Consider the following 19,532-nt stretch of genomic DNA (forward strand, 5'->3'; position numbering starts at 1 on the left):
ATTACCTTGGAGCATGTGGGGCAGACAAGCTTGGACTTGAACTGGCCCTGGAAGAGGTCCACTATGAAGGAGTCATTTCTCATCTTGTGCCTCTGCCAGGCCTCCTCCGCCACCACCTGGACCAAAAGGCAAAACACAAAACTTAGCTAGACTGTAAGAGGGAGGGCAGCAGAGGGCCCAAAAGCAAAAAAATGAACCCCCTATTCTATCATTTGACATTTTGAGTGTTGTCATCAAGTATGATGATTATCACACAGAAAAAATAATGTAGTATTATATAAAAACTGAAGGAAATAATTCCATACATGTAAGTAAACTCACTTTATTTTAATAAACATTCATCTTCACATTGGTATACTGAATACTGTACTGAACACAATCACAAGTCAGCATAATCATCCCTGCAACAGATCTTCACTGCAGTATGCAGTAACACCTGTGCACTTGTTACCTCAAAGGTGAGAAAAACACATACTTCATCCAGTCGTCCATCTGAGTCAACTGTCTCTGTGTAGGGTTTGTTCTGGACGCGATTCAGGTCCTCATGGAGTCCGTCCAGCAAGAAAGCCATAAACTCCTGGGCATCGTGCTGGGCATAACCTGTAAACTGACTGGCTTTGCTGGCCACAATTGCCTGTTGAGTGAGAAAAAAATGAAGAGTGGGAAGCATGAGAAATGATGAGGGAAAATGGAAGGAGGAAAATAATGGGGTTTTTTTGCACAGGTATCAACAGAGGACGACAGGAAGGCAGAAAGTAACCAAAATGATATAGGATCAACTGTTCCAAAACCATTGAAAAACTATTTTAGCAGCTACAGACATAGAACGGGATTGAACACATGTTTCATATATGGCAGGTTTGCTGCTTGCATACCTTGAGTTTTGAGGGTTGGAAGGCATGGTGTGTTCCTTTCCAAAGGGCCCTGAGCAGCACAGCAAAGCCAATAGCTAGCCTGCCTCCTGTTCCCAGGGGGTTATTACAGTTGATCTCTGCCTCAAATGCTCGATCTGCAGGGGCAGAGAAAAGGCACCCATGAGACTAATGAAACCAGACATAAACTGAAAAGTCACTGGGAGCATAGGTCTGAGTGGAGAGAAGAGATACATGGAAATGTACAAACAACAGCCACTGTATCAACCTCAAACTGAACAGAAAGGATTTAATGTACCACAGGGCCACAAAAATGTCTGGAGAAGTATGAGGTGACCTACATTCATGAGCATTTATTTCTAATGTGTGAAATACTTGAATTGAAGGGACTGCATATGAGTCATGCATAAGAGGCAAATGGAAAAGTGCATACTCCAGAGTAATTCAGGGACACCAAGCATTTCCAACATTTCAACAAGATAATAAGAACCAGGCTTCCTCAAGAGGGAGAACAACAAGAATAAAAGAGTTTAAGAAATTAATGATGCAGACCTATATTAACCCCATGACAGAGAAACAAAAACTTTTTAAAAAGGCAAACAACCCAAGTTAAGAGAATCAAGAAATTATACACTGGCCAAGCTTAACAGCTGATTAGACTATTGGCACATGAAAAAAATTACCGGTGCTACCCCAAAGCTTATTTATTAGTGATAAACAATTTGAAAACCTCACTTACCATGAAAGTAGTCCCTGAGTTCTCTGGTGTTGGACAAGGATTGGATGACGCTGTTCATGAAACAGGTGTTGCCGAGGTTGACCAATCCTGTGAATCCAGGCAAGCACACTTTCTTCTCCTCTTCTTCCTCAAGACGTTCACTGCTGGCAGGAGCCATATGGGTCATGGGCTGCACCATGCAGGTGGGCTTAGGCTGAGACCGAACAGATGTAGACAACAATGAAGCACCACACAGCAAGTTAAGACAATTTGATTTTCCTCTCCTTTCTGTCAACTTTTGGACTTGGCTGCAGAAAAACAATCAATTCCCTTCCTAGGTCATTCACAAAATAAATAACTTTGGTTTATAGCAGGCCAAAAAACAAGTTTTTGTTGGCAATATCTGACTTCTTGTTTCTCTCCTTAAACAGCTGTTCTCACCATGGTTTTAGACAGTTTAGGCTTGGTGATGGGATAATGCTTAGAAACTTAGACCACACACACCAGTGCAAAAGCTTTACATATACCTCGCTAAAGTGGACATTTAGTGCCAACATCCACCATCGAGAATTGAAATAATTTCAAACACTTTGTTGTGGTCCTTTAACTAAAAATTGGTTTGTTTACTTTTTGCAGGCATATGTTGCTTCCCCTGTACACCATCTCTTCAGTCTATGTGATGGTCTTTTATTATGCAACTCACCGTAGTGACACCAGGCTCTGACTTGGTGATGGGGACGTGCTCAGAGACTGAACGAGGAACCACAGAATCCATACCCGCATCGTCCACTCTGGATGGGGCCTTGGGAGCCTTGGGTTTCTCCTCCCCCACACGGGGAGGCTCCTCCTTGGCTGGGAGACTGTGCTGACTGCTGCCTGGCTGACTCTTCTCCATAGAGGCAGGACTAGAGGGCACAGCAACCTTGGCGCCCCCCACTGCACCTTAAACAGAGGACGATGGAGCTTGTGGTTAGAAGCTAAGGGTCAGCAACCACAGACTGTAGAAAGCATTTGTTTCAGGTCCAAACATTTTTTTTTTTAATTGATTTTGTTGGCTTTTAAAATGCAGAAAGTTTACAAAATAAGTGAATGATGTGCAAGTAAATTATGTGATAAGTATAATTAAAACAAAGTAAATATTTATAAATATAAACTAAACAACCACAAAATTGACTTCCCACATACTGCCATATAAACAGAAAATCATTTCTATTTTGAACCAGCACAGGGGCTCTAAAGGGCACCAGGCCCAGACTGAGCAGTCCACATGAGGCTGGCAGGGCACACTGTGGCACTCATATCTAGTTACTGGATTAGTTACAGAGTTCCAATTCCTGTCTTTGAGTACTACCCTAAAAGTACACATCCATTTGCCTTGGACACACACACACACACACACACACACACACACACACACACACACACACACACACACACACACACACACACACACACACACACACACACACACACACACACACACACACACACACACACACACACACACACACACACACACACACACAAATAAACAGTAACCCACACCAGGTGTATGACTTGTCACACACATACAGACAGGGCCCATCTGTCTGCATAAACCATAATGTTACTTCATATCAATTTTGTTCTTCAAAACATTGAGGGAATGACTCAGTGATTTCCTAACAACCTCATTGTAGTTAGTTATGATAAGTACTACTGATCAACAAGGTGGCAACTGTGGTCAAACCATAGTGTGGTATGTGTTAAGTGCGTGGTAGCAAATTGAAGGTTTGTTGCTTTCCAATGGTTGTGTGTATGAGAAACTGTGTATAGTCATTTATAGATGGGAGTATGTTGCAGGGTTTTTCCACCACAAATGCAATATCCACCAAGTGTTGCCAAGTAGAAGCTAGGCAGCAGACCTTGTGTGGCAGGGGCCTCCAGGCCCCCCCAGCGCTGACTGTGTCTCTTCTTCAGTGTAATGTCTAGTCGGGATGGGGTGAAGGAGTAGCTGCACTGCTCAGGTTGGATCAGGTTCCTGAAGGCCAGGAGAGAAATGCAGTCAGGTGAGACCAAAAGACAAGGGGAGTAAGGTGAAGTCACCTCTCAACACCGATCTGTGATTGGTGTTGCTTTTTTCCCATTAAAGGCTAAGACGAGATTGCAGAGAAGGGAAACCTGTCGCTAATCAGATCTCAAGGGCAACTTTACTCTCATATAAGGGATGATAGAGGTGCTTAAACCAAGACTAATTAGAAAAAAACAAGTGCTTCAAACTCTCTAGTCATGATAACTACTGAGAATGGTGGCAAGTTTTCTCAGATCAAAACAATCAAAACAGATCTAAAAAGACAGTACTACCTGGGCAACAAGGCCAAAAATGGGCCTTGTCGCAATTTTGTCACAATTCAATTATCTGTCAATATCGATAATTATCTCAATATGTCAAATAATTTTGATGTGACAAATTAAAGACTATACTTTTGGCTTCAAAGTGAAAACTCAAGAAAGGCTCATTGAGCTAATCTTTAGCCTATCAAAACAATACAGGTGCAGGTTCAGTGTGTGTTGTGTGTCTCCTCACTTGTAACCAGGCATGCAACCGGGCCTTTGTCTATTCCAGCCTGTGCCATTTGTGTGCCTGCCATCTATTCTTCACACATGAATTATGGCATCCATCACAGAATTGTGTTGAATGTTATTTTATTGAACATTTTTATATTTAAATTGAAGAAAAACATACTACAATTATTTACTGTTATTGTTTTAGTCCTTGGCCCTAGTACTTCCCATTGTACATTAAATTCACATTATGTACAATGTCAATATTATCACCAGAAAGCACACAATCTCTACTGTATTTAGCTGATTATTCAAAACATGCAGGTTTCCAATAATATTGTAAAAAGAAGTAGGCAAAATATGACTGCAACAGATACCTGAGTTTAACTTGCCACTTAAAGAGTGTGTTCGGCCCACAGTCTGGATGAAGCCGCAGGAAATTAGCGTCACTGTAAAAGGAAAAAAGATGGAAAAAATATCTCCATAATTCACGGACATGACACTGTTCCACTGGAACTTTTAACAGTGCCAAAATGGAGTCCAGATATAAAGTCAGCTTGCTTATTCCTTTATTAACCCTCCTATTCTGTTCATTTTGGGCTAACACTCATGAGGTTCCCGGTCACATGTGACCGGTAACATTATATTTGATTATAAATCCACTATGATACATATTATCACCTAATGTTGTGTTAGATCTTTTTATCAACTTCTGCTCTTGTGAAAATGACAAGTTTTGAACTTCTATTTGTTATGTATGTGCTGTAGGCCTAATTTACCTGAGATCATACCATTCGTTTTTTAGGGAAAAAAACATTATATAGATATTATTTTGACTATAACAAATACTCAGATGAAACATATTGTAGTATTTATCACAGAGTACTTCATTTCAATGTTTTCCAAGGACACTGTTTTGAAAACATTTCAATTTTCTAAATAGTGGCAAAAAAATAGCATCTTTTGTGTTCCCGTCAGCATTGACCACTATGATTTAGCTAGTCATCCTCATGACATTTTCACATGGAAGCTGACCGTTCCTCTCAGGTGGGGATGAGGTCCAGGAAAAATGACCATTTTTGTACCGAAAGGTGACCACAACTTCAGCTGGGTCTTCTTCCTGACACCTGACACCTGACAGGTGTCAGGTGTCAGGTGACAGGTGACAGGTGTTGGCAGTTCCCGTGGTAGGTTCCCGTGAGGGTTGCCATGGAAGCCAAAAAGGGGCAAAGTTGTGTGTGTCTGTGTGTGTCTGTGTCCATGTGTGTGTGTGTGTGTGTGTGTGCCTGCTCAAAGACACCTACATGTTGGGGTGTGGGGAAGAAGTCTGAGAGATACTTTCCCGTGGGGGTTGCCATGGAAGCCAGAAAGGGGTATAAGGTGTGTGTGTGTGTGTGTGTGTGTGTGTGTGTGTGTGTGTGTGCCTGCTCAAAGACACCTACATGTTGGGGTGTGGGAAAGAAGTCTGAGAGATACTTTCCCGTGGGGGTTGCCATGGAAGCCAGAAAAGGTTATAAGGTGTGTGCGTGTGTGTGTGTGTGTGTGTGTGTGTGTGTGTGTGTGTGCCTGCTCAAAGACACCTACATGTTGGGGTGTGGGAAAGAAGTCAGAGAGATACTTTCCTGTGGGGGTTGCCATGGAAGCCAGAAAGGGGTATAAGGTGTGTGTGTGTGTGTGTGTGTGTGTGTGTGTGTGTGTGTGTTCACACACATCTGTGTCTGCTCAAAGACACCTGCATGTTGGGGTGTGGGAAAGGAGTGTGAGAATGTGTTTAACTCTATTTTATACACTAATTGTAGTCTTACCCATTCATTTCTAATGACCGGTCATTTGTGACCGGGAACACGATGGGTGTATACAAGTTAAATAAAACATTCAAAAATTAATAAAAATTCTCCAAATTTATTTTATGTGTTCAGATGCCATGTGTGAACAAAGTCATGGAACCTCATGACAAACAGATGAAATTAACTGCATTTTTTGGAGAGAAAACTTGTACACCGGTCAGATTTGACCGCGAACACGACAGGAGGGTTAATTAATTTAATTTATCCATGTTCAGTACCTGGTCTGAAAGATGAGGGTGAAGTCCTGCTCCCTGAAGATGACCTTGGCCGTGTCCCTGCAGACCCCCTTCATGTAAACATTAACCACCATCAGGTCTGTGCCCTTCTCGTATGAATCGTTCTTCACAAACTGCAGATTTACCATGGGTTCTGGGGCTGAGGGAAATAATCAGGAGTAACAAGAAAATTTTCATTTAATTCTTACACGTTTTTAGTGCGTCTAAACCGCTTACTACACTGCCAGGGTTACTAATAAAACCAATATCACAGAAACCGAATACAAAATTGCCACCAGTCGCCAGAAAAGTCTTGGAAAATCTTAAGCATCTAGTAAGCATCTAGGAAGCTAGAACAACTTTCAAAGGCATTTAAGCAATATGAATCTCAGATGGCTAGCTTACAATGGAAAATTGATTATCAATGTAAACATGATTATGGTAAACCAACCTTGGGGACTTCTGTCCTCCTCAAACCCTTTCAACTCACCTTTCTCCTGTTTCATCTCCAGAAAAGGCTCCTCTTTAGACTGGTCCCGCTTCTCTTCCCCCTCACAGCTGCCCTGTCTCTGGGACAGACCAGGTAACTGACTTTGCTTGGTGGTCAGACCCCTAGCTGGTATTGAACTTATCTCCCCTAATCCAGACTGCTGATGGGTTGGAGTACCCAGCTCTGATTCCCGCTCAGCGGGCTTTTTCTCTGGCTCAGAGTCAGTCCTGTCTGTGTAGGACTCCACCAGCTTCTCCAGAGATGCCTGGTCATTTCCATTGGTGGAACCAACAGGTTTGATGTGGTCACTAATACTAACAGGAGCTGCTGATTGGCTACTGCTGCCAGGTGTTGCTGGTATAGACTTGTGCTCTCTCTCTGAGGACTGGGTTCGCTTCTCCTCCACCTGAACCAGGAAAACACATGACAGTTTTTTAAATATTTTACCTGCAATCGTCAGAGAGAATTCACTTCTGTGCACAGTAAATAGGTTTTTGCTTGTGTAAAATTTTTTTATAATTTCTGTAAATTCAGGCATTTAATGAAACTTTAGAAATGTATCCAAGTTACAAATAAGTTTTGTGTCAAAAATATGTCATTAGCTTCAAACCTATAAATTCACACTATATTTGATTCACTAGACTAGAAAACTGTCTAAATGTCAAAATAACATTTAAATTTTTGATGGTGATGATTATTTTTATGAGCAAAATTTGGACATGTTTACTTGTCTCTTCTTGTAATCATTTACATTTAACTGTAGTTAAATGTTAATCACATCATATTGTATTTTTCATCTCAATGAGGGTTGTTGTTTTGCTTGTTTTTATACTGTGTGATGGAAAGTTATAATAAAATTCAGTCAGTTCAAAGAGATTGAACGTGTATTCACGCAGATGTTACATCTTCTTAAAAGAAGGAAGCACTATTCCTACTTTTAATGCAAAAAATGTCTATTCACACATTCAAAAGGAACACAACCCATCAAAATGTTCCCATGAGGAAGAGGTCTCAAAAGGTCATTGTGTTTTGGTAAAATACAGTCTTCAACAGCAGTCACCTGTACCACAAAGCTGTATATTTTAATGGCCCTCTCACCTGAGTTTTGTTGATCTGGGTATGGCTGGTAGCAGCGATGGCAACTCCAGATTTATGTTCCTGGCCACTGCCTAGTCGCTCTGCTCTGTTGTCGTCATCTCTATGTTGTGTCTGGGGACTCCGACCAGCGGGGGGGTGTGTGTGTGGCGCTTTCCCATTGGCTACTGTAGCCTTGGGAGAGTGCAAGTCCCTGTCAGCCAGTGGCGTAGGCTCCTTGGTGGTCTTGGCTAGTCGCACAGTGGTGCGCTTGGCGCTGGGTTCCAGAGGCTGCTGGTCACCTCTGGTGACTGTAACAGGCTTACTAGTAATGGGCGTCCCATCAATAGCCCCACTTTTCACCCCAGCAGAGTCTCCAGGGGCCTTATCACCCGCTGGTTTGTTTTTCAGGGAGCGTTTGATGCCACGCTCAGCTTTGCCACCACTGCGCTTCAACTCACTGTGTGCAGGTGAGGAGGGAGGCTGGGATTGGGTTTGTGTGGATAGTTTAGGTTTGTCTGCCGACTCCAAGGCAACAGATGCAATCTCACTCTTTGCCACAGGCAGAGAGAACTGCTCCTTGGCGCTCTTGGTCTCAGTGGTAACTGGCTCCTTATCCTTTTTGTTTGACTAAAGCAGAGCAGACAGAAAGAAAACAAAATGTTCATTTAACCAGAGGCAGACTGAAGTGGAGCACCTGTGTTCAGTGAGAATAACACTTAGAAAGTAATTTATTTTAATAAAGATTAAAAACTCCAAAAAAAAAAACAAAAAACAACTCATTGTATTCAGTAGTGAAAAGAGCAACAGATAGACATAAAAATACATCTTATTCGTTTAGGGTGCAAAATAGATATGGTCAACAGGACTTAAATTTTAGGGGTCAATTCTGAAACACATAAAACTTATTGATGAGATGCTATTCAACAATAGCAAAGCAAATAATCTTAAAGATATCCTGATGGAATGGGTAGATCGGCAGTTCCGTCACACGTATTCACCTGTGGTGATGCTCCAAAACTCTAAAAATGTTCTGATCTTAATTGCCACCCCAGTCTAGATCTGTGGACGTGGTGTTAGTGAGTCAGACAGTAGTATGGGACTCACCATGAGTGAAGGCCAGATGTGAAAGGGAATCTTCTTGTGCATGGTGAGCAGTAGGAAACCTCCCTTCTCCTTGAACTGAACTCTGCTGCACGATGCCTCGATTTCCTCCTGCAAGCGACATCCCCACTGCCTTCCATCTGAAAAAGAGACATACACATATAGACAGAGGTTAATGACAAGACCTGAAGTGGACAGATATGATTAAGATTCAAGGTAAACATGTGAATAAGGAGACAAATATGCACATCAGGAAAACATACACATTTTGTACACACAAGTATTGAGGATCACTGGACCCTGTGTGCAAAACCAAAGCGTGCAATTTTTTTTGTAGTTTTAGTTCAATACTTTCCATCTAGTGTCACAGAGTTTACGATGATTTACCTGGAAAGCGTGCATGGCAGTGTGTATCAGTGAAGGTTGTGCTGACGTCCTCTGTCCTCTGCACCCCCTCCCCACAGCGCAGTCTGACAATCACCTCATTGGCATTCTGCTTCCAGTCCACAAACACATCTGAAAAATGCCATGAAAAACAGAGACTAAGACACAAATGAAACTGGGGAGTGAACTTCGTGTCTTGGGATAAAAGCTCACTGATACAATTTTGGAAACATTCAAATCTGCTTGTGTGGCCTATTTTGTACAAGGAAGGAAATTAAACATATTATCCACAGGCTACTGGACAAGCAAAATTTCCATCAGAAAAAATATAAAGAGACTTTCTCTTAAACAGTGAGAAAACAAACAGTGCACAAGACTGAATGCGCAGCACGCATGCGTACACACACATACACAAACACACACGCACACTGAAATGCACCTGCTCACAAACTCACATAGGCAATACCAATGCACTCATATGTGTAAGTGGGTCAGTCCAAAGCACTCAGGCTGAAGTAGATAGACAGAATACAGTGAACTCAGCAGATCACAGAAGGACCTCTAAAATAGTCTGTACGCAATACAAACACACATACATTATGAGGAAAAAAAAAACACTATACAAGTGAGTCCACTTTTTCGTCATTTACATAGTATTTCACAATACATGAAGCCAAGCTGCACAGATTAGTGTTTAAGAAAAAAAAATAAAAAAGCTTTAACTATAATATGTGAAAATTCAAACAAAAACATAAAAATATACCATTAGTCATAGTGATGTCAAAGGTGTGGCAGCCATGAAAATTGAGAAAATCTCATCTTAGTACTGCGAATACCAGATTCTCCGCTGGCCTGGAGTTGTCATGCGTGGATCTTGCACACAGTCATGGTCTGATTTAGTCTACAACAACAGCTAGAGAGCCTCAACTTTCCCCACCCTCTCTTCCTCGTGCCGTTATATCTCTCCACCTCTCTCGTTTGCACTCTCTCAGCTGTGAAAGGTCACAAGCAACACCCAATCCCTTACAGCTGGAGGGAGATGTATTCCCAGTGCAGCCTCATCATAATGGACTGTCATGATCTCATGTGACAAGTATCATGTGGGCATTCTTGAGATCATAATTTTTCAGGAAAAATGCAATATAATTATATTTGTTATTATATATTATAATGCCATGTTATCCCAACTTAACAGTGTTTGTATCATATTGGCACAATGGAAAAGGTCACTTTACATTTACAGTATACTGGCTTCAATGTATACACTTACATTGTATGCAACAGTCAATGAAAGCTGTCTAACTTCCATCAAATACTGATTTCAAGATGCAGTACCTATTCATCAGTAATGTAGTATCATGGGATTCCATGCTGTACTATTAACATCACTTAAAAACAATAGAAGAGTAGTCACAACACGTATTTGTATTTACTGGAACAACATTTTTTTTCTCCACTGCACAGCTTAACAAAATGTTTGCCAGGATTAGAGTTAGGCCAACATTCAGATAACTGCTTGCAAACATACTCCCTGAACAAAGAAATTGTGTTGCCTCTAATCTAAATCTAGCTTCATCAATTACACTTTAACAAAATCAGATGGATCACACATATATACATTACACCTAGAGGAGCTTTTATGACATCCCATTCTAAATACATCTGCACTAATATGGAGTTGTTCCCCCTTTGCAGCTATAACAGCTTCCACTCTTCTGGAAAGGCTTTCTACAAAATCTTGCAGCATGTCTGTGGGAATTTTTGCCCATTCATGCAGAAGAGCATTTGTGAGGTCAGACACTGATGTTGGACCAGAGGGCCTGGCTTGCAATCTCTGTTCTAGTTCATCCCAAAGGTGTTGGATGGGGTTGAGGTCAGACTCTGTGCGGGCCAGTCAAGTTCTTCCACACTCAACCAACCACGCCTTTATGGACCTTGCTTTGTGCACTGGGCCCGGTCATGCTGGAGCAGAAAAGGGCCTTCCCCAAACCCACAAAGCTGGAGACAAAGAATTGTCCAATATATCTTTGTAAGCTGAAGCATTAAGATTTCCCTTCACTGGCACTAAGGGGCCGAGGCCAACCCCAGAAAAACAAGACCGATGCCAAAGGAGGTTTGGAGCTCTGCAGTTATTGAGTCAGCAGAGCGTTGGTGACTTTTACGCACTATGTGCCTCAGCACTCGGCAACCCCGCTCTGTAACTTTACATGGTCTGCCACTTGGTGGCTGAGTTGCTCTTGTTCCTAAATGCTTCCAATTTGCAATAATACCACTTACAGGTGATTGTGAAATATCTAGGAGGGAAGAAATTTCACAAACTGCCTTGTTTCAACAGTGGCATCCGAATACATGCAAATGCAGAAATGCAACTAGTGAAAGATGCTGTTCTCCTTGCTGAACAGGAGACTGACAGCCGTGTGCACTGGCAGGAAGGTACAACAGAGACAGAGAAAGAGGAGCTAGGGCGTTCTCATGACCTTGACAAAACCCAGTTTCCCAGATGAGAGCCTGACTCTGTCCCCTTCTGTCTCTCTTTGTCTCTGTATGTGTGTCTGTGTCTCTCTGTCTGTGTGTGTGTCTCTCTCTGTCTGTCCCTCTGCCTCTGTGTGTGTCTGTCTCTGTATGTGTCTGGTGTCTCTCTCTCTGTCTCTCTCCCTCCCTCCCTCAGCTCAGCTCTCTCTCGGATTACTGCACTTCAGGATGACGCAGAACACTGACAAGATGTGTAACCCACACTCCACCACCTAGTGGAAAAAAAATACCCACACCAGAAACAGAACCATTAAGTTCAAACAGAAACACACCCAAGCAAAGTCAAGCACAATGCTATGCTTCAAAATCAACAGCAGCAGTATCGAATCAAAATAAAGCCTGGTCCTTATCAAAGTGTAATACATGAACAGACAGTATACTGGTTGTTAACACTACTCAGACTGTCATAATAAAGTCATAATAAAGTATGCCTCACTAAAAGGAATCAAGATTAAGAAAAAAAGTTTCATTTGGCATTTTGACTGACTTCAGACTTATAGATATTTATGCTTGAATCCTCAGGATCTTTGGTCAAGGGCCTATAAGGAATATGATACTTCCAGAATCCACATGAAAAAAGTAGCAAAAAATACAATTCACAACTGGTGAATGGTACTGCTCAAGCAGTACACGAATTTCGAATGTGATGTTTCCTGCATCAACATTTTTTCTCTTGGGATGAACTAGTATAAGACACAGCAGCTATCACAAAAAGTACCTTTAGCACAGCCCAGCCTACAGACTGGAGACATTACCTTACTATACAAAGTGGAAATGTATCACAATATGGTGGGTGGAGTAGTCAGTTACATCCATGTGATCTGTTGAGTGTATGGAGACTAAAGCAAAAGTCAAAAGGCCAATGGTCACCTTAATTCAAAGCAAAATAAAAGAGGTGTAGGCTATCAAACTACACATTTTTGAAGATTAAGTGATATACATTGCTCTCCAGATATTGTGATGATTTCTATGCAAAGATGACAGACGGGGAAGTACAGGCTTTTCAAAGTTTTCTTTTGCCATCTACAGAAGTTTAGCTGGCAGATTTTTTTTAAGAACACAAAACAAAAACTCAGGTGTTATCCACTTGAAGGCTTAGAATAGTCCAAGAAAGAATGCATAATCTAATCCGGCCTGTTGCATTGAAGCCATGATCAGTCGTATGGGTGAGCAAATATGGAAAATTGAAACATAGAAAAGAAACTGATCCTCTGTACATACAAAGTGTTACGTTTAGGCATAAAAAAAACATGTGATATTTTAAAATTTTAGCCAAAAATATGTATCATTAGTTGTATACACGTATAAAAATTCATATCATAGAAAAAAATCCATATCATAGAAAAAATAGAAAAAAACAGAATATGACAACAGAATATGTGGCCAATATAGTGCAGCCCAATAACTTAAGTGACTGTATTTTTGAGTCTACAGCATTTGGATTTCTATGGTGAGTCAAAATCAATGACATCAACTTTGCATAACTGTCAATTTGCATAATTCATGACTGACATGCCATTAAGATGAGCATGACTGTGATGGGTCCTATTATATATTTGCAAAAAAAAAATGGTAAGTGAATATCATAAACAGAAACCCCAGTCATAACATTATTTGTCCTATAGCAGTACCTGTTATGCCCCTAAAAACAATGTGCCTAATGGACCTTAAAAGCACATAATGCCACAGCAGCGTGTCAAATGTTATTCATGCTAGGTTAGAAGGCTACTTTACTTCTTTGAAAACACATAACACTATCAATTACTGTGTTATTAACAAACAAATTGCTATGTTTAGAAAATATTTTGTGGTATAGTGCTGTTTTTTTGTGGCCAGCAAATTCTTAGACAAATATCAGATATTTTGAGATTCCCATTTCACTACAAAATCAATCAGCCTTTTGGACAAAACAGGTGTGCTACAATAATGAGATAGACAGATTTATATACACTGCAATGTAATCCAAAAACAATGTTGATTGTTTTCCTAGCACATGGAGCACTGTTTTGTTGAGCCTGTAGGAGTGAGAGCCTTATCTTCATTATAATGATACTATTTGCTAAATTCCAATATTTATATCGCTGGAGAGCAAATGTCCAGTGCTGGAACTTTAGCAGCAGGCACCAATGGAGGGAAGGGAGGTTTTGGCTGGTTTGGCAAATAGCTAGCTGGTGAAGGTCTGGCAGGCTATAAGGCACCTCATTAACCATGAACACTGTGGACTAGGACAAAATGATATGGAGGGGACAGGTATCACAATAATGGAAACCAAATATCATCATAGAAATAATTTGATGATAATGGGGACAGTGGTGTGGCAGGCTACCATCTCACTATGTTTACCATATGAAAACTGTGTGGTTTGCATTAGATCTATAATGGAAAATCTGCACACAATGAAATTTCACTGTGTTTTAATTTCAATTTCAAGGGTATATTTTATCTATTCCATTATGTATATCTTTATCTGCTCTACAGTGAGAGTAGTGTGTCCAGTGGAATTCAGAGGTGAACGGGCTGCACTATACTAATGTAAACTTTCTGCCTGAGTGCTGGGTAGTTTCACATATTCATAATAGGCCCAACTAAAAAGTATCAAGACATTGAGCACGTTTCCATGCACACCATATTCCTGTATTATTCGGAATATCCGCAATATTCCGATTGCGCACAAGTCATGTAAACACATACCGACCTTAATCGGAAAATGCCCTGTACCGGAATATTCAGTTACATCGGCGCATGCTCGATTCACAATGAATCCTGGGGCGTCATTTTTGGAGTGAGGAGGAGACTGCAGTCTGCCTTCAGCTAATGTAAGACTTAAATATCATGGAGTATATCGATGGGAGAAAACACAGAAATAGCGACAGCTTCCTCTTCTTCTTCTGTATTTCCGGCAGACCAGATGCCCATATGCATACTGCTGCCCCTGAAGGTTGAGTGTTGCATTACATAAGAGCATGGAATACGCAGAAACACGGGAATATGCCAAGTAACATGTAAACGGAATATTCCAGTTGCTGCAGCGCATATAAACACCTTATTTGGAAAATTACCTTAACCAGAATATTGACCCGAATCGGCATATGGTGTGCATGTAAACCTAGTCATTGTTTACACTTCCTGTTACAAACACACGCCACCATGGAGAAAGCTACACCTGCAGGTCTCACTTTTGTTTTTGCAGAAACACAAAGTGAAAGTATAACTGCCTGCTCCTTCACTGCCAGCAGCACTAAAACAAAGTGTGGACATTAGGGCTGCACAATATGGTTAAAAATAAATAAATAAATAAAAATTTAAATAATCATAATGCAATATATGGTGGCCAGGTCATGTCTGTAGCTCCACAGTACTTCATTTATATTGGTATACTGCCACATTTAAATTTAATCAAAAAAATTGCTGCTGCTGAAATTTAGATATTACACTTGTCCATACTGTGAGTTTGATACAATTTCAAAATAGTGCATCCCTAGTGTACGGGCCAGCCAACTGAAGCCTATGTATGTGAAACACTGCATTACAGCATGTGAAGAAGCATGCGTTGTGGCCAGTGTGACTAGGTCAGTGATTTCTGCCTAATTTTGGTTATACTCCGGCTCTCCTATGGACTAATCAGAGCGTTCAGTAAACATAGTTGCATGTGGTATCATTTACACCTAGAAGTAAATTGGATCCTGTATCTGCTTGGTTGTGATTACAACCTGAGGGTGCTACAACAGACATTTGTCAAATTTCCACAATGCTGACAGTTAAAATCATTTAGGTAGACTAACTCTACACTAACAGATCCTTCTTACAAGTTCAAAAGCAACTTTATTTAAATTTGGTGTTTAGAATAAACAATGATATAACTGCCAGATAAATAACGAACACTAGCAACACTACTAACCTTTCTTGGCCTCAGCAATAACCCCAGCTGCTGCCCTCTTGGCCTCTCTGCTCTCCTGGTTCGCTCTGTCCTTCTGCTTCTTCTTGCTGGCGCTGGAGGACAGGTCTGAGCTGCTGTCTCCGTTGTTGCCTCCTCTCTGCTGCTGAGCCCCACCGCGACGGCCCACAGTCTCACTACCGGCCACACTGCTACCGCTGCTGCTGGCCATCTTCAAGCACTTGGCACTAACGGGCCGCCCGTCGCCAGAGTCACTACCGCTGCTGGGGTCTGGATCTGAGGTGTGCCTCTTCCTGCCTGGCCCGGCTATCTTGGCGATGGTACTGGTCTGAACTCTCCCAGAACGGAATCAGGATGGCAAGGGGGGCAGGGGGGGACCTGAAGCTGATGGCAGAGAGACAACTGATTCAATGAATGATCAAGAGATGAAAAAGATGGCAGTTGTCATTTTTATGGGCATGTGACAATAAACACTAATTGCTACATTAACTGGTGACCCTTTGCTGAAGAAGTCAGTGGTCACGTGTGGCAACAGCAGATGTTGCGAGGAGGACGAGAAAATTTTGATGTCCATGTGATTGCCTGTTCCAATACATTGATTCTGACTATCAATCATTTTCTTGTTTCTCCTTTGTCATTGATATATCCCACACCAAAAAAAACAAGCACATGTTCATGTATCACTTAGCTAAAAATAAACATGTAAATAAATAAAAACACATGAGGCAGGACTCAGACTCGCAATTAAAATATACAACACTTGTGGCAGAACATCGCTTGCCATACATTTTCATTAAATACAGCCAACATGTCAGCAAAGTCACCACATCACCGCAGCTGCCATGTTAACTTGTAACCAGGGGGAAATATAGCAAAAACCTGCAAGTTCCTTAAACGATTAAGGGAAACTTAGGATGCGAGATAATTAATCATTTCAAAATGGCAAGTCGGCCTGCTATGCTCCCCTTGAGGAGACGATCTTCTTTGGTTTATTTTTTATGGAGACCTACAGCCTGTACACCTTCAGGGTGCATGACAGCATTACCAAAGCAGGTTAAGACCACAGAAATTCAAGGGCCTTTTCAATTTCTATGGTGAAGACTGACTCAACGGAGCTTCTTGCTGATAGCATCACCAGCAAGACACATGTCAGTGTACAGAGAGAATATGAGAATAATGGATTATTTTTTGTAAACAACAATAATACAATGAATACTACTACTATGACTAATAATAATTATAATATTAATATTAATAATAATTACAAATAAGTTTTGAAATATAAATAACTTTATTCTTTGCTACCTTTCAGAAAAGTAGTATTTTTAGTCTACTACATTAATACTTACTAGTATTTTATGGACTCTGTAGTCACAACGTGACATGAAAGTTGTTGCTCAGTAATGACATGTCAAATATGTCCTAAATGCTTCGCTGCTTCAAACTCCTAGTCGAGATAGTCCAGGAAAAATGAGGCAAATGCGGTTTCTATTTCACAGTTCTACACTGTAATCCAACAGGGAGTGAGTGATGTTTTTGCTGATATGTAAGGGTGTGTTTATTCATCATTCAACAGACCGACACCAGTAGAAACCCGGTGATTCGGTACAGCAGGACGCCGGCACACCGGTTCTCCTCTGCCAACAAGCAAATAATCTGCTGTAAGGTTATCGTTGACCAGGCAGACATTGATCCTTGGCTCATTTCCTTAGCCTAGCTCTGGACGGCTAGCTTTAGCTGAGGTAGTCAAATGACAAACAAAGGACAACAACCGAAAAATATCTCTACTCGACGAGCAGTATGAGATATGTCGTAACAACAAACATGACTGATGATAATACATGGGGGAAGCAAATTTAGCAGATCAGATTCCCTTCCCCGGACTCGTTGGCTATGTTAGATAGCCGGCCAACTGGTAAGGTCTGTTTGGTATACGGCATTCATATTTCCTCCTGTCATGTGCCTAACGCGAAGAAATGTGGCGTCTAGATTCTCCGAGATTTCCTTGAGTTGCATTTATGTTCAACCTTTCCTTGTATATACGCAACAATTTTGTGTATACTATTTATGACCAGAAACTAATCCTGAGTTCACACTGCGATGTTACCTCGATCGATCTACATCGAGGGCGACGCGTATCTAACGGAAAATTGAGAAAATTCACTATCTTATTGTAGAAGAAACATGGGTCTACAGAAAATAAACTAATAGCTAGATCATTGGTAGATGGCATGCCACATAAATCCAGCAACTGTAAATCCATGGAGTTACATTGGCTATAAGCCGTATCCCTCGTCGTTGGGCGGCGTGCAGCCCAGATTCAACAACCAAGCGCTCCTCCAGTGTTTCTGAGGCTAGCGTTAGCTTAGTGCTAGCTAACAGCTAATGTCATTAACAACCACCAAGCTAGCTGGCATGAAACTGGCTATTACACTAAGATTAGATAAACAATGCGGCGTGACACCACGGCACCTGATGTCTTTCTGTTGTTAAAATTGTGAATAAATATAATTTAAAAACTTGCAACTTACGAGACTTGACTTTGGCGAGGGGTTAGATCCCGGTGCTGACAGACAATGGCCGGCGACTCCGTCAGTTTCTACCGGCTGCTAAGCTCCTTCACGGCCGCGGGCCGCTCCGCTCCCGTCCGTATTCGAAACCCCGCAGTTCTCGGTGTTTCTAGAATATTCCTCTCTTTACCCAGGACCCATTTCTGATAAAACTAGCCTATTTATGTCAAATATACACAGAAGAGACAGCTAATGACAACAATTGGTCAGTCTTTCGGTGTCATTCAGCCGTGCCGGGGTGACTCGCACTTTGTTTAGAACAAAATAAACTGGTGTTCATACCCGAAATGAGTGCGCGCACAGGCTACTTCCTGGCTGACGCGCACACGTGATCTTTACCTCTTCCCTTCTCTCTCTCTCTCTCTCTCTCTCTCTCTCTCTCTCTCTCTCTCTCTCTCTCTCTCTCTCAAATGACAGGTGGCACATACTAACCATGTGAGGTGATTAATTTGATAAATTAATGACTTCAATAAAAACTTACGGCATGTTGTTAACCAGAAGTTCAAATACCAGTAAGGACATAGGTTGTAGTGCCCACGCGTACAGTATAGCCTAAGTATGGATATAGAGTATATGGTAGGCTATCTTACAGCGCATACAAACAAACACATATGGAAATACATTTTTTTAACTGTCACACTGATAAAGGTTCAGTGGATGGAGTGTAAAGGATGTACTAAGAGTTTACAAACAACAAAAGGGTTTGTAAGTAAATGTCATTCGCACCTGTTATGGCTACCAGTGCTACACTGTTTTGGTCATCTCTGACTGATTGATTTATTAATTGAATTTTATTTGACAAATTAAAAAAAAATATGGTACACAAATGTGCATACAGTACAATAAAATTATATTGGGATATTGCAATAAAGTTGCATGACTTATTTCCATTGTGGTCCTTGAAATTCATGGTAAGGAGGCAGGCAAGAAGTGGTAATAGCAAGAATCTGTATCTGATAACTCATATTTTTACAGACACAAAACAGTGTCAGAGGTTATACACTGAAAAGAATTAAAGATGTTAATTCAATACTGACTGTAGCAACGGGTCTCCTTAACCTTCTGTCAGTGAAGGCTTCAAAAGTTTATTTCATATCACTGTTGACGTTTCGTCTGTGCCACTTTTAAAAGCATCTTGAATAGGTGAATACATCCCGGATCATCCAGAACCTACATTCAGTGTTGCTTATATGTCATTGCTTTATGGATACAGGAGTTTATTTGACCCAGCTGTAAATGGGGGCTGGCAGGCCATGTGGAAACACGTGAGGATGGGCTCCTACTATT

General features: G+C 41.2%; 1 protein-coding gene across 4 annotated transcripts in view; it reads right to left on the minus strand.

Moving 5' to 3' along the window:
- The window catches only part of usp19 (ubiquitin specific peptidase 19), a 33,487-nt gene extending 14,935 nt beyond the window's left edge, over positions 1-18,552 (minus strand). For 2 of the 4 annotated variants that reach the window (XM_030056390.1, XM_030056387.1), the window contains exons 1-14: positions 18,207-18,552; positions 15,679-16,059; positions 9,252-9,380; positions 8,868-9,004; positions 7,785-8,390; positions 6,687-7,092; positions 6,200-6,356; positions 4,512-4,583; positions 3,495-3,610; positions 2,294-2,526; positions 1,612-1,804; positions 876-1,009; positions 476-634; positions 6-116 (exon numbers count right to left, since the gene is read on the minus strand). In XM_030056390.1, coding sequence (XP_029912250.1) covers positions 6-116; positions 476-634; positions 876-1,009; positions 1,612-1,804; positions 2,294-2,526; positions 3,495-3,610; positions 4,512-4,583; positions 6,200-6,356; positions 6,687-7,092; positions 7,785-8,390; positions 8,868-9,004; positions 9,252-9,380; positions 15,679-15,886 — 2,661 coding nt within the window. In that variant the 5' untranslated portion in view covers positions 15,887-16,059; positions 18,207-18,552. Of the gene's footprint in view, positions 1-5; positions 117-475; positions 635-875; positions 1,010-1,611; positions 1,805-2,293; positions 2,533-3,494; positions 3,611-4,511; positions 4,584-6,199; positions 6,357-6,686; positions 7,093-7,784; positions 8,391-8,867; positions 9,005-9,251; positions 9,381-15,678; positions 16,060-18,206 lie in introns of all 4 variants that reach the window. The other 2 variants (XM_030056388.1, XM_030056386.1) reach the window with 1 other exon arrangement.
- Positions 18,553-19,532: the final 980 nt, after the last annotated feature.

Source organism: Myripristis murdjan, chromosome 7, assembly GCF_902150065.1.
Source record: "Myripristis murdjan chromosome 7, fMyrMur1.1, whole genome shotgun sequence".
Classification (NCBI taxonomy): Eukaryota; Metazoa; Chordata; class Actinopteri; order Holocentriformes; family Holocentridae; genus Myripristis; species Myripristis murdjan.